The sequence below is a fragment of the Antrostomus carolinensis genome, unplaced genomic scaffold, assembly GCF_000700745.2.
Source record: "Antrostomus carolinensis isolate BGI_N321 unplaced genomic scaffold, ASM70074v2 scaffold14322, whole genome shotgun sequence".
Classification (NCBI taxonomy): Eukaryota; Metazoa; Chordata; class Aves; order Caprimulgiformes; family Caprimulgidae; genus Antrostomus; species Antrostomus carolinensis.
Window position 1 is genome coordinate 556 of NW_010301745.1, and position 15,766 is coordinate 16,321.

At 36.6% G+C, this 15,766-nt stretch overlaps 1 protein-coding gene across 1 annotated transcript in view; it reads right to left on the minus strand.

Annotated features, from left to right (window-relative positions):
• Positions 1-936: 936 nt before the first annotated feature.
• Positions 937-15,766, minus strand: part of TDRD9 (tudor domain containing 9) — a gene marked incomplete at its 3' end in the record, with an annotated part of 41,885 nt that continues 27,055 nt past the window's right edge. Inside the window, 13 exon segments of the mRNA XM_029083924.1 lie at positions 937-1,044; positions 2,003-2,119; positions 4,188-4,241; positions 5,076-5,120; positions 9,179-9,242; positions 9,733-9,796; positions 9,893-10,055; positions 10,775-10,906; positions 11,290-11,387; positions 13,937-14,041; positions 14,674-14,731; positions 15,409-15,493; positions 15,638-15,692. Coding sequence (XP_028939757.1) covers positions 937-1,044; positions 2,003-2,119; positions 4,188-4,241; positions 5,076-5,120; positions 9,179-9,242; positions 9,733-9,796; positions 9,893-10,055; positions 10,775-10,906; positions 11,290-11,387; positions 13,937-14,041; positions 14,674-14,731; positions 15,409-15,493; positions 15,638-15,692 — 1,148 coding nt within the window.

Genomic DNA, 15,766 nt, shown 5'->3' on the forward strand with positions numbered 1-15,766 from the left:
TTTAACATTGCTGTGGCAAGACTAATCTTATCTTTATTCTACCAGATTGTCTAGTCTGTTATGCAGGACTTTTTTTTTTTTCTTCATGTATGTTGTTCTTTGAAGTATGTTACAAACTTCAAAAACATACATAAACGTGTTTGTGCACACATACTGCCATGCTAGCATCTGCTTCGGCATAGAACTTGCCTCTCTTCTTGGGTAAGCAGTAAAGCACAAAAAAATTCCTTGTCAGAAAGCTTTTATGAGTTTCTCTCCTCCTTTTTCATCTATTTTCTCTTGTGCCAATACAAGTTTATTCTTTGAGGCTCACTGGTTTGTAGGTTTGTCTTCTTTAAGCATAGGTCATGGTTATTTTACAGTGTTATACACAGTTCAGATACACCAAACATTTTCCTAGTTTAGATTGTGTACCATTTTGCAAAATCAACACAGCCATTTCAAACTTGCACTTACTCAATCAGATAAAAAAAATATTCCTAAAAGAAGAAGATAAAAAGAAAGCAAAGTGCAATACCTGAGTAACCTTAAAGCAACAAGCACGTATGTCATGGACTATCAAGTGGGAGATTACAGAAAAGTAACGTTAAAGTCGCAACAACACATTTCATAAATACTCACTAAAAAGTGTCCTTGATAGTCCTGTTCTATTTTCAAATCCTTTATTAGTTTTATGGAAGTTATTTGCCTCTGCAAGACTAGCAATCAAATGCATAGAGGCAGTTCTCAGTAGGAATTCTAAAACTGCCCACCCACACAATGTTTATTATATTGGAAGAAAGGGAGATGGGAGAAAAGACAACTTACCAAGCAAGGATCAGAGTAGATAATTATTTCTGACCTTGCCCAAGAGAGAACAAAACTTGAAAATATTGCCCAGAGACTACATACTTTTATTACTCGATTCTTTATTAAGTCTTTCACCTTCTTACATACCATTACAGTCGTTTTTGGATCTTTGCCATTAAGGGCTCTCACAGCAACTTCTTCAGCGCATTTTCCAAAAGTAAAGTAGTTTGGATAGAAAGCACTAGCTATTGCAACCTGAAACGAAGGAAACATTTTGTAAAGCACAGCAGATTATATTCAGTTTCTTGAAAAGAAAAACAGCAACATAAAGAGATACCGACAGATATTCATGTGAAGAATTTCCCTGTCTCTTTGCAGGAATTGCTGTCATTTCAGACTAAACATTAACTCGGGCAAACCCTTAAAAACATACTTTAGTGAAAAAGAGTTCAACTTCTGGAACAATTTACAACATTTTAGTGTATGCAGACTTGTTCTACGAAAAGTATAATTGTTAACCCTGATATCAAGAAGAGCCTAAATTTAAAATGAATTCCCACAAAATAGCTACATGAAACTTGTTCCGTTTTCATGTTACACCTTACAGTATTTAACAATTCAGCTCTGAAAAGTTCACTGCTTACACAGTTAAACCAATCACCACTGAAACTATAAACAGCTCTGTGAAAATAAAATCACTACTAATCCGTCCAAATAAGACAAGAAATTTAATTGGAAATTTGACAAAGTTACAATCGTTAAGACATCTAATTCCCCCCACTCCCACTCAGTGAATGACAAAGCCAGCAGTGCTCCAAATACAGCACTTAAATCGAGTGAAAAAATCATTCTCAAAACTGTTAGTTCTCAGCCTTTCAACACAAACCATCATCCTTTTGAGTATTTTCATGACTTTAGCAAAGATTAATCTAGATATGCAGTTTAACTCATCTCAGTATGACTTGGTTTTATTTTGATGAATTGTCAGAAGTGGAAGCACAGCCAAAGGATCAACTTAGTGTGAATTCTGAACCATTAAAAGTAACAATAGTTGTCCAAGTTGTCCAAAAGAATTTTTTCACCTGCAATCTCAAAATCTACAGAGAATTTTGAAACACAGGTGTAATACTAGTTCATCAGTACTAGCATATAAAAATTCAGCTACAAATTTTGTAAATAACATTTCTCCTTTGAAGACTCAATAAAGCGTTACCTGCAAAATGAAGCGCTGTTTGTATACATATTCCTCATCCATAGTAGATGGTTGTGCATTAACAAACATGTTAAATGCACTGACTCGCTCTTTTAAGTAGTGAAATAACACTTCCACCTGAAATTTGAACTCTAAGTTACATATTAAACAGATCAAAACCATCCACCAATTAAAATAAAATATTTTAGTAAAAGTCTAAATACATGGGCAAACCCCCTTTGCTTTTAGTTGACACCAGTATGTATTTCCCCTGATATACTGCTTAGCATCTCTACTTTGGAAAATAATTTCAGTACCGTGACTCAGTTTTCTTGATGTCTCTTTATAAAGCAGAATTTTGTAGTTGCAAGGCATATATAAAGCATATATGATATAGAGAAAGAACTGAAATAACATTTTACAAGATCATATACTGATTCTCCATTTAAATAATTTTGGGTTTGTATCTTAAAAGGTAAAAAACATACTAACAACAACCTGGACTTCTGCACCTAACTGTAGCAATGACCACACACGCTGCACCCTCAGTTCAAGAGATAATTGTGATGACTAAGTGAGATCAAACTTATGCCCTACAGCAGAAGATGCTCTGTTAAGCTTTCAGTCCTAAGCATTTCTAAGAAGCTTCCATAAGCAGCCACTGGTGTTTCTCCAATCACACAGTGAATGTCTTCATTGTCCCACCTGATTTGGAGGAAATGTAGAAAAGTGCAGCCCACTCAACTGCTTCATATCTCCATTTTCCTTTCTGCTGCTGGCAGTTTTAGGATACTAGAAGTCCTGTTACTTTCCTCATAGGACAAACACCATAATCAGTATTATGGTATTTATAATAGTCTGAGTGGCTGCCTCAGTTCTGCAAATCTACTTCCACACAAGGAATTACAAAATTAGTACCTGAAAGTGTGGTAAACAAAAAAACCCAAATCTTCTTAATAAGTGTTAGTGTAGGTGCCCATTCTAAACTCCTGAACTATTATGTCATGCACAACCTCTTTTTGAATTATCTGAAACTGGGCTAAGAGAACACCAACTACCCAGGAGGCTATCATATGAGAGTAATCCTTCAGCTCTCCAGTTTTCCACAATTTGCTCTGTTCTCATCTTCCACCCCCCCCACCCCCCATCCCCCATCCTTTTTTCTTTTATGAGATATACAAGCTCAAAAACTTTTGGCATTTCTTATCCAGATGATTGCTTACTATGAAAGAGCCTTTTTTTTCTGCTTCCCCCTGTACTTTTTGAACACATGAACATTGCTCATGCCAAAGGTATGACCTGCTGGAACAATGCACAAGGCCATGCTCTGCCAATCACAGTTACTCAGTTTTACTTATTTTTCCTCTCAACAAATCACATTAAGCTTGAAGCCCTGTGCGATGCAGAGTTTTCATTACTTGCTGCAGTAACGTCAGCCACAAAGCCCCATAAATTTTCCAGTTCACTCCTCATTATATAATTGTATTCGCTTAAAATTATCCTAAATATAAGACATAAATTACATAACAACAGACAGCAGTCACACCACAGCCAGTGAGTCTGCGGGACCTACACACTTAGCAAATAATACTGGAGGTTTCTTAAAAAAAAATGTCAGTAATATATTTAACAGTTAATAATTTCACACCACTTCTGAGATAAGATAATACTGGATGTGCCACTCCTAGGGGTTCCACCAAGAGCCGTATCTCCAAAGTGTCAACTGTGGCAGTTAAACTACTTAAAGGGTCCATCCTTCCAAGGAATACATACTTGGCCTTATTAACATACAAATGATTATCTGAAATCTATTTTTCACAAGAATGCACACCTGGCTCTGTTACCATTACAATAATCTTTCTCACTTCTTTCCTTTGAAACTGTATCTAAATGGGGTCTCTACAACCACTTGAGAGAAAAGAGAGGAGCAGAGGAGGAAATACTGCCCGAATGTGTGCTCACTATGATCATAGCTGATAAAGCTCCAGTTGATCTGTTTTAAATTGAAATTGGAGTCCAGATATTCTCTGACAACTTTAAATTGTATCATCTCTCCTCTCACAAAGAAACAAAGCCTAAAAATTCAATTTAAAGAAAACATACATCTCTATATATTGACAGATACATAACAATACAGTAGGCTTATCCAAGATCTTATTGTAGAAAATAAGGCAAGTTAAATCTCTCAGCTTATAGAAATTATTACCTCTCTGATCCTCTTGATATGAATAGAATTTGATTGACCCCACTCAAGTTCTTTCTGGAAATGAAAGTGAAAAATGCAAATGCAAAAATTGTTAAAAACTTGTTTCTTCTACTGCTAGTAAGCTTTCTCTAACATTCTTCTGTGTAGACACAAATAGTTATCTACAGCAATGGAAGAATTTGATCTCACTTCACAGCTTTCTTTGCATCCATATCAATTGAGTACTATGACATATGTGAAAATATAAGACAATTATGTGTTTGACTACTGAACTATACCTTGGTTACCACCAGTACACCTGTGGGTCATCTAAATTTTTCATATAAACCCACAAGTCCAACTCCTCTGTGTGGCTACCACAGAATCTACTTTAAGATGGACACTTCCTCAAAAAAAAAAAAAAAAAAGCTCTGAAAGAAGAAGAGAAATAAAAAAAGCTTTATCTTATACACACAAAAGAAAGACTGGAGGCAGTTACTGTGTGCATAATAGAATTTTTTGTTACACATAAAGACATTCCATCTTTCAGGGTTTTTTTGTGTGCGTGAGAACTGTATGTTTCTTTAAAAAAAATAAAAAGACAATTACGCATATTAAAAAAATACTTCTTTCAACTACAACTCAACTTTCCTTTTCAGCTTGGATTTCAAACCCTCTGGCCACTGTTGATCCATCTGTGAAAGGCACTACATAAGGGATTGCCTTCAAATACTCAGCAGTGGAATCAAAGACTCATGTTCTTTCAAAGCCTGTGCTTCTATTTACTTACAAAAAACTGTAACTATTAAAAAGGGATTGCTAGCAAAAATTCCTTACTAAGTATATAAAATACTCCAACACTGAAGTAATCAACCTTGAATAGAAAAGAAGAAATAAAGTTTAACTAACCTTGGGATGTCTCAGCTCCCCTTTTAGTCTGCAGGCCTGCCATGCCTAAGAAAGAAATAGTGTAGTATTCAGGCACAAATCGTAGTGCTTTAGTAAAAATTATTACAAATATTAATGTGTCCTTAGATTTTTTTTTTTTCCATACCTGTAATTTTTTAAGAGATGCCCTTGGGCTAACACAGATTACAAATATGAAGCACAAAAGAGTGTAAGGAAACCTGAATCACAGTAATTTAGGTTAGAGGAGACTTCTTCAGATCAATTTTTCCAACATCCCACACAGCAGGTCCAACTAAGATTAGGTTTTTGTCTATAAAACCCTGAGTAACCTTGACTGACCTCAAGGTTGAACCTGTTCTGAGCAGTCAACTGGACTACAGACCTCCTGAGGTCCTTTCAGTCTTAATTATTTAATGATTGTAGTCTAAATTGATGCTTGCCTGGTTGGTTCCTAAGCAGATAAATACTTCTCACTCTTACGAATACTCTATTTTGTTGAAGGTGGGCAAGAACTCTGGGTCTTCCTTTGCTCATATGTGAGCACACAAAATGGTGTGGCTGCAAAATGTAACTCTAAGAATGCGTTACCGGAGGGTTGAAAGTGTGGCAGGGTTACAAACGTAGTACCACAACACGCTAAAGAACAAGAATTGCTGTAGGAAGACAACTATTCTGCCTCCAAGTCAGCTGAGAGGTTATGGCATGCAATGCCATGTCTACAGACTGAAAAGGAATTTAAGCACTATTGGATGAACTGTAATTGCATGTACTGCCTCAAGCTTGCCATTAGCTCCTCCAACTAAACTGTAAGCACAGCATTTAGGTCACTGAATTTCTGGATGGAGCTTAGAGATTCTGGATCTTGGTGCACTCCAAAAGCAGATCAAGCATATTATGTTCTAAGGCTTTGTCAACAGGTTATCCATCTAGTTTTCTGAGAGGAGATGGTCTGAGCATGAAAGCATATACAAACATTCATAAATAAACAGAACAACTTGGATGCTTTGATTTGATGCTGTAATAAAGCAGTCTACTTTCAGAGTCTTTCTTTTCTCCTTGCTTTGGGACAACAGTAAGTTAACTGAATGATTCAGATACAATTCTGACGTAGATGCCTCCCAGAAAACAGGGCTGGAAGAGAAATTAACATACCCTGGATATTAATAAAAATAATTTCATTATTAGGCAGCAAATCTTATGACAGATGCCTCAAGAATTAATTTCTTCTAGTTTGACAGCAAGTCACCTCTCAGTAAATTTTCCAGCTTACTGGTGGACATTATCAGCATAGTTGAACAGCCAGACAGCGTTCCTTTACCTTGACTGTGGCTGTCTGATGTACCGATTTTAAATAATGCCTCTGACATCCATCACTTCCATACCCAAGTCTTTTAATATGTCAGAAAAAATAACTCCACTTATTTGACATATTTTTTTCTTTTAAAAACTCTTTTTAAAATCAGATCACTTAGTCTATGCTGATTATCCTTTACTTCCCTGGATTCTCCTCTTTCTACTACCAAAGATTTGGACCTTTTCTAATTTACTGAATCCTTTGCACAAGCAAGGGCTTAAAGAGACATGCCAATCATTCACAGAACTTCAGCCTACCCTGGAAGAAATGCAATCTGAACCCAGAAGTTTCAAAACAAGTTATTTCTCTGCTCTTTTCTGATACTCAGCCATTTAAAACAAAAATTTCACAAAACTCACACATAGAGATACTGCACAGGAAGCTCTGTTTGAATGTTTTTGTTTATTTTCTAGGATAAAATACTGGTTTATAGAAGTATCACCTTCAGATTAACAGGACACAAAGGAAATACACTATACAGCAAGATAAGGGGAACTTGGAAAATATGATGCTTGAGCCCCAGGATCAGTGGGTACATGTGGCATACGTGCCCAAGCATGCTTCATAAAATTCTGACACCAGAGCACAGAAGAACAACTCAGCTTTCACCAAAGCTAAAAAAGGTCAACACACACAAAACTGAATAAATTAAATCTACAGTTGAAAACTGTGCAGTCTCCAGAAGATTACAGAATGTGTCAGACCATGCACAATGTGAAACGTTAGATTTTTAATAGTAAGTTCCTCCAGCAGAAGCCCTTCCTACCAGTGCCAGCGCTGCCTGTAACTGCAGCATCGGCCTCTGTCCATGGTACTGCGCCACTCAACAGCCAAAGAACACAAAATCACATTCGGACAGAACAAAAATATCACAAAGTCAAAGCTATGAACTCTGGAGAAAGGACACTAAACTCACTCTGTACTAGAATTGACCAGTCCAAACTGCTCTTGGTTAAGAGGAAGTTACCAATATCACTATCTCTGGCATTTTATTTTTGTTTATTACAATACAGAGATCAATGCTATAAAAAAAGCTGTAAATTCTTCAGCCCTGACTAAAGTGGATTTATGATAAAACAGAATTTCCAGTGATCAGTGGACAGCCTCTATAGGAACACAGTAGCAGGAAAGCTATCGTCATTTTAGAACAGATAGAGAGTTATCAGGTTATTAACATTCATGGCCTGAAACAAAACACCTCAGTCCTGCTTTAGGTTGATACTAATAATCATTTACAAACACTACATGGATAAATAAGCTGGTCTGAAGTAAACCAGCACAGGTAAGGGAAAAGAAGCAACCTGCTAACACTTGCTTCGTTCTGATAGCTAAGAAGTGACACAAGTTCACACCACAACAGTTCAGTGTGATTCTGTATCAATCGGTATTTTCAACAACAAAAGAATGTCCCTGTGTAAATCTGTTCTTATGGAGTTGAAATGGGACACTGTCCACACGACAGGAAAGACAAGGCTTCTTTGCAGAAAAAAATAAGGAGTACTCTGGAAAACCTAGAAAATACTTTCTGACTTAAATTCTATCCAGATTACTGCTAACTGTGCAAATTACAGGAAACAAGTTTAACTGTCTAGATAAATTAATAAATGCTTTATGAGAATTATTTTTAAAAAATTTATCATATTTCAATTCAACAGTATTCAAACACCTCCAAGGCTGATGAAAAAAAACCCAAAAAACTGGTATTTTCCTAAAAAATTTTGGTTTATTAGGAAACAGAACTCAGTATGATCAAAGACTTTCCTGAACCACTGAAGGCTGTTATGTTCTCAGTATCTGGAATTTGGAAGACACAGTTTTGCAGTAAATAGAAATTTCTTGCTGCCCATAACAAAGCTTTTATCATTCTCTCCTAACAAGGCTCAGAGACAATTTGGAAAGAAGTCCTGAAGCAGCACAGATGTAGACAAAGTATTAAGACACAGGAAAATGAACCAAGCAGACCTTCAAGAGAAGCACGAGAAGGCACAGTAAGTATTACAGTTCAGAAGACTCCAATCTCCTAACAAGATTAGTAACAGCTGCAGTGAGATCCTCAGGAGAACACAGAGAGCAGATATGCTACATTAGAAACCTGTTCAGCACCTTAAGTTATTAATTCCAGAAACTTCATTCTGCTTACCAGGTAGCCATCACTTGTTCTGCTGGAGGCAATGAGACATGAATTTTATAGTAGCTAGAATGACATAGGTAAAACCTCTTGGATTGGAAAAAATCTGCCTCCCCATGTAAAAGAGGTCCTTTACTGAAAGGATCACAGGGGGTCAAGAGAATCTGAGTCTCTAGTTCCCATCTTGTTCAAAATCTGCTTCTACTACCAGCAAGCAGAAGACTCAGATAAGCAGCACGCTCTCACTCTCTTCACTCTTTGTGCTGTTTTCCATCTGCTTAGTAGAACAAATAGCTCAAAAACCATAGGAGATTAAAAACCAGGGAATATACCCGGAAACTGAGCCTTGCAGCCCATTTTTACCCATGTCCTACCACCTTACTTTGGTGCATACTCGTGCAGCTCCTTCACAGTGGTAAAAATTAACTCATCAGAACTAGTAGTGTTGTACAGTAGGACACAGCCTTCAAAAAGTATCACTAAGTATGTCGGAGTAATGTGAAAGTTTTAACTACTTTTAGCAACTTCAAAGCACAAATGCTGCACTGACCCTACAAAGGTGAGAAGCTCTGTCTTGGTCTATCGGACTTCATTGGAAGGTATTTTGGAAACAAGACTTACCTTAAATGCATTCACAATTGCAATACAGTCACTCTTACTATTCTCAGAAAAAAACAGTTTGTTCCTGGAAACACAAACAAAAAGAATTATCAACAATACTTTTTTCAAATATTGAATGTATTATACAGCTCAGAATACTACACTATTAACACCTTCCAATATTTCAATAAATAATGTCAATATATTTATAGTAATTATTTGTTGTTCTTCACATCTCCTTGATGAAAGTAAACTGTGTGAGCAGGATAGCAAGGATTTTTTTTTTAATTATTTAAAAACCCCTATTTTAATAGACGCTGCTACATGTTCGCATTAGAAAGGCAAAGCTGAAGAGTCAGGTCTTGTACTCATAAAAGGATGAGTTAGCTCTGTGATACTAATTAGTTCACATAGAAATAGATTTCAGTATCTCAGCTGTCCTGGAAAAGTTTTTTGCACTGCTTGGCACTTTGACAGAAAATCAGACTTATGATGTAAAAGACTGTATTTAGTATCAACTTAAGTCTTCTGCCCCCAAATGTAGTCAGGAAGTTGTAAAACATCAAGGGTAATACCTGTGTCCATGAACACACTGTTTGAAAGGAATTGTCAAAAAATTCCGCAAAGAGAGTGCTGCAGCTACAAAAACAAACAAACAAATAAATAAATAAATCAAAATGAAAACTTGTAAATCACTTGTTTTTACAGAAATGACACGTTCTTTTTTTCAGTTACCTATAATAAGGCATTCTTCTAAGCACCTGAAGACATGCCCAAGGACTATCAATTTTCCAAGATGCAGATCCACTGGCAACTGTTCCAATATCTTTCCTAAGAAAGTCAGCTCACCATCATGTGGATTTTCTTCTGTTTGCACACAAGTTGTAAGCGCTCCCAGCTAGAGAAATTAAAATTTATTCACTTGTAAAAGCTGACAAAATAAATGTAAAACCAGTTTGTAAGAAAACAAGACAAGAAACAAGCAATTATCTCAAAGCAACATTAATTAGTATCAAAACTGTAATTAGTTTAAGTTCTTAAATCAATTTTAAAAGCCTAGTCTTTTGAAACCAAAGCTTCTACTACATACACTGGGTATAAAAGTAAGCTACAAATGACACAAATATAATTTCTTATGCACTTTGGAAAAGAAGTTTAATGCAATGAATCAACTTTATAATTGATATCATACCATATCAACGACCCTCTATCAACTTTATAATTGAAAAGCAAAATCATCAATTTCCATGTACAGGCCAGAAGGAGATCTTCAGGCTGAGCTCTATACATCATAAGGGGTGTGTGTGATTTTGCTACTTATTAATAAACAATTTCACTTACAGAGTTCAAGTACTCTTACTTTTTCCTATTCTTTCCCATCATCAATGCTAGTTCAGAAACACTATCATTACCCCTGATGAAATGATAATCCTGTCTTAATGAAGTAATTGCAGAAACTATGCTGAAGAGGACGGTAATCAAATGGTCATATGTGAGAAAAGACAGTTCCTATTTCAGGTTCCAATTAAGGCTACTACTACCTTAAATACCAAGAAATGTATTTTTACAGTATATTTTTATTACCTTGATTTACAACAACAGTAAAAGAATGCCTACCTCTTTCAGCTCAAGTATGCAACGTTCAATGTCACACACACTGGGTGGAGAAAGAGCTGTTGCAAGTAAGGCTTTTGGTTCCCCCATATTAAGCTTTTTTATTTTTAAGACTGTAGTTCCCAATGGACAACGCTGAAGGGAAGACAATGTTAGTGTTATTTCCCCCCACAGGAAGTGAGACAAAGTGTTTCATATGAAAAATAAGTTAAAGTTTACAATGTAGAAAAACCTGAAATTAATTTTGTGGACCTAAGGATATTTTTCTTTTGAACAGACTGCTTATTTCTCATCCACATTCATTTTACTGCTATAATGTATCTCCTTCTGTGAAGAAAACTTTGTGGAATGGTATTTGTCAATCATTTATCAAATTGAATTCCATTCAGTGTTACAGTTATTAGTAACTATTTACAATGTACTCTGTATTTAGGAAAAGTAAAGCAGAACTTCTTTCTATTGTCTCTGCTATGACCACATACATTAAAAAAATTCTTAATGTTCCCCAAAAGTCTTACCAGTATCTCAGGTACTGACTTCTCTGGAATAAAGTCTGTCCAGAAGTCCTTGTCTACAAGCCTGTAGCAGTACCCTTTGGAAACACGTCCAGCACGACCTTCATGTAAAAGAACAAATCACCAATTTATAAACTGCCAAGTTTCAGGCTGTTCAAACCCATCCATCCACAAGCCATCTGGACAGCTGAGCAGCAGGTGACAGCTGATGCTGCAGGCTTGCAGGCTGACCAGGATTTTGCTCTCTTGCAGCAGACAGGCTCAGTGGAGACATTCTCTCTATCCTTTCCTATATAAGGATCAAATGAAATAATTTTGCTTTCACAGCAGCAGTAACCAACAGAGAGTTACTTAAACATTTCACCCAAATACCTCTTTCACCTAACTGCCCTCAAACCAGCATCCATCTTTCTCAGTTGAAAAGACATCACAAATCCTGTGCTAAAATACATCCCCTCAAAACCAAGAAAAGTCCTACCAAATCTAAATATAGATAAATACATCAATGTAAGTTTTATCATACCCCCAAAACTGAGATTCTATATGCAGGGTAAATATGCTTTGTGTTTGTATTTCTTTACACAATTAGTGTACTTGGATTTCCTATTTGACTCTGTAGCTAACAAAGATCTTCTATATAAACAACTTCTAAGAGACCAGAATGAACAGTAAAACATCTTTACAATCTATTATTTATAGAAAACACAATGATTCAGAAAGTCTGTCTTCACAAACCCAAACACCATTCACTTTAACAAACTCAAAGGCACTCGACTCAGCGGGATACTCCACTGGAGAATCAGGCCATGTTTTTAATTCATCTGCATAACAAGTCCAAGTCTGCCATACAAAATGCTGCTTCTACTGGTAGTGTATTGGCTGGTTGTCATAACCTACACTGACCCAGAACCAAACGGAAACAAAGCTGTGTACTGGGTTTGCGTGGCAAGGTTTTATAGTAAGGTGGCTACAGGGGTGGCTTCTTCGAGAAGTTGCCAGAAGCTTCCCCCATGTCTGACAGAGCCAATGCCAGCAGCTCCAAGACAGACCCACTGCTGGCCAAGGCCGAGCCCATTAGTGATGGTGGCAGCACTTCTGTGAGAACATATTTAAGAAGAGGAAAAAATGTAGTGCAATAGCAGCCAGAAGAGAGTGAAAAGATGTGAGAGAAACAATTCTGCAGACACCAAGGTCAGTGAAGAAGGAGGAAGAGGAGGTTCTCCAGAGCAGAGATTCCCCTGCAACTTGTGGTGCAGATCATGGTGAGGCAGGCTGTACCCCTGCAAGCCATGGAGCTCCATGGTGGAGCAGATGTCCACCTGCAGCCCATGTAGGACCCCACGTCAGAGCAGGTGGATGTGCCCAAAGGAGGCTGTGACTCCATGGGAAGTGTGTGCTAGAGCAGGCTCCTGGCAGGACCTGTGGAGAGGAGCCCAGGCTGGAGCAAGTTTGCTGGCAGGACTTGTGACCCTGTGGGGGACCCGCACTGGAATAGTCTGTTCCTGAAGGACTGCACACCACAGAAGGGAACCACATTGGAGCAGTATGTGAAGAACTTCAGCCCATGGGAAGGACTCATGTCAGAGGAATTCATGGAGGACTGTCTCCCATAGGAGGGATCCCATGCTAAAGCAGGAGAAGCGCAAGGAAGAAGGAGCGGCAGAGACAACATGTGGTGAACTGACCACACCCTCCCATTCCCCACTCCCCTGCGATACTGGCAGGGAGGAGATAGAGAAATCAGGTTTGAAATTGAGCCTGGGAAGAAAGGAGGGGTGTGGGGAAGATGTTTTAAGATTTGGTGTTATTTCTCATTACCCTACTCTGAATTGATTAGTAATAAATTAAATTAATTTCCCCAAGCTGAAGCTGTTTTGCTAGTGAATGGTAATTGCTAAGTGATCTCCCTGCACTTACCACCTTTTGTCATCATTCTTCTCCCTTGTCCAACTGAGGAGGGGGGAGTGATAGAGCTGGCTGGTGGGCACCTGGTGTCCAGCCAAGGTCAATCCACCACAAGCTGTAATTGTGAAGTCTTCATAATATTTAAAAACGAGGATATTTTTATATCTAAAGATGTCGCTCTTATTAATTTTTTAGTACTCTCTTTGACTTAAATGGAAAACAAAAAAAGATATTTAAGAGTACTATCCTACTAGAAGAGGTGAGATGGAATCTTATTTAACCCTGTGCTACAAACACTGGTCTACATTAGAGACACTGCTGTAGATATTTCAACTTATGTAAGAGAGACAAATAGACATGAAAGTTTCTTTTACTGCTGAAACTCACAAGAAGTTAATAAATACCTAGTAGTACCTGTCTCCTCTTTTTAAAAATGTTCCATGTTAAAAAAAAATTACTATTAAATAAAGAATCCTCCTAAGTTTTATGGTCCACGAATTTTAGTATTTTTCAATAAAATACAAAACATTCCTCTGGAAAAATACTTGAATAAAATAAAGCATTCAGGCATAGCTCTTTAATCACATTTTAATATCCTGATGTGGTAAGGAATTATGTTTTTGTATGAACTATTCATGGCAAAAATAATCCATGCTTTTTACTGTTAATAAAATGAAAAGCAACGTATAAATCTTCATGAAGGTTAGCTTCCAAAATTCCTTTCCATTACCTACTGTAATCTTACCTTTTCTTTGATTACAGTTTATTTTAGATGCCCAGCAAAGTCTCAAACTTTGGTAATTAGTTTCCTCATCACAAACCAAAGTTTTAGTTAAGCAGAAATCTATCACTGCAATGAAGAAAAAAAAAAAAAATCTAGTATTATTATAAAACAATTTATCCTCATGGCAGTGAAAAGAAATACTGGTTGATTCTGTGTTATCAGAAAAGGGAAGTTTCAATTATTTGAAAACCAGTAAGAACACCACTAGATTTATAAAAAAACAGATCCAGGATACTCTGACTACTAACAGAACTGCAAATAAATTTAACATAAATACAACAAACAGTGCAGATGACAAGCATTAAAAAGCAATAATTTCTGCATTTAGACATTCTGTTCAGGTATTTGATAAATCTGTTGCAATTATTTCAAAATATAGTCAGAATAATGTGAATTAAAAGCTAAAAGTACTTGTGACATGAGGTCTGATTCTGGTTGTTACTGCATTTAAAATTATTTTTCCCCCCTCCAGTAAAGATTAAAGCCAACACCCTACTCAGTTGCTCTACTGTCTGTTCATATATTCAGATTTAAAACTGTTCTCTGTTGTGAAAGAAACAATTCAACAGCTGTCAAAATTAAACCTCAACAGCAATGCTTTGTAAAATGGTGACACGTTGTGGAGATTTAGGCTAGCACAAGTAAGGAAAACATTACAAATACAGGGTGTACACAATTACAAGATTTAGATGACTTACCATACTTAACATCAGGAACTGTTACAGAGCTCTCAGCTATGTTTGTAGACAGAATAACCTGAGTTTTGAAGCAAAAAATGAGCAACAAATGCATAAAGAAAGTTACTCACATTAATGTTTATACATGAAAAATTCAACTTGCTATGAAGAAATATAAATGTAATGGCTACATAGTATTTCTATTTGCATATAAAAAAGGCAATACAACACAAGAAAACTTGTATTTTCTTGTCCTAAGATCAGAAAAGCATAATAAAGTAGTATAGCATATGAGAATGGAAATACTTCCTCATGACTTTGTCTTAACAAAGCATCACACTATTAGAAGTGATAAAGAAAACCAAGACACTAGTCCAAACGTGGGGTACAAAGCAGGCAAGACATCCCCATACTGGGGTACTACTTTGCCATGCAGCACCACCAGCAGCACACTACTATCATGAGGTGCAAGAACTGACAGGCACAAACTATTATGAAGGTAAAATCAATGTCACACAATAATGTAAGGATACTTCCTGTTACTGCACTTCTCTTGAGGCCTAAACAACAGTTAAAGCAACAGCTTGGTAAGAAAGGCAATCAGTTTACATCTTGAAGAAACAAAACTGCTTTGCCCTCACACAGTTGTTTTATTTGGCACAGTTAATATTAATTTGTACACATTATTATTGCTATGATTACTCTAGCAGAAGGTTTCACGCACTTAAAAAAAGTAAATGATTCAACAATACTCACTTTTCTGTAGCCAGGAACTGTAGGCAAAAATACATTACTTTGTTCCTCTAATGTCACACGTGAGTGAAGTGGATACACTTGCCACCTAAAGAAAAGATATTAGTGAAATATTTACTGATGCAAGAATAGAAAAATTAGTTACACTTCTGTGCTAAATCATTACAAATCATACAGCTGAAGGATTCATGTTCAACTTTAATTGAACTGAAACAAATGTGGTCTAACTTACCTTTTGTTAAACTTATTTGAGAGACATGAGTGCATGTAGCTTATTTCATTCACACCTAGGGAAAAAGTAACCAAGAGTTTGTTTTCTTTTTAGTAACCACTAACAAGTCTAAAATAAATTCTCATTTCT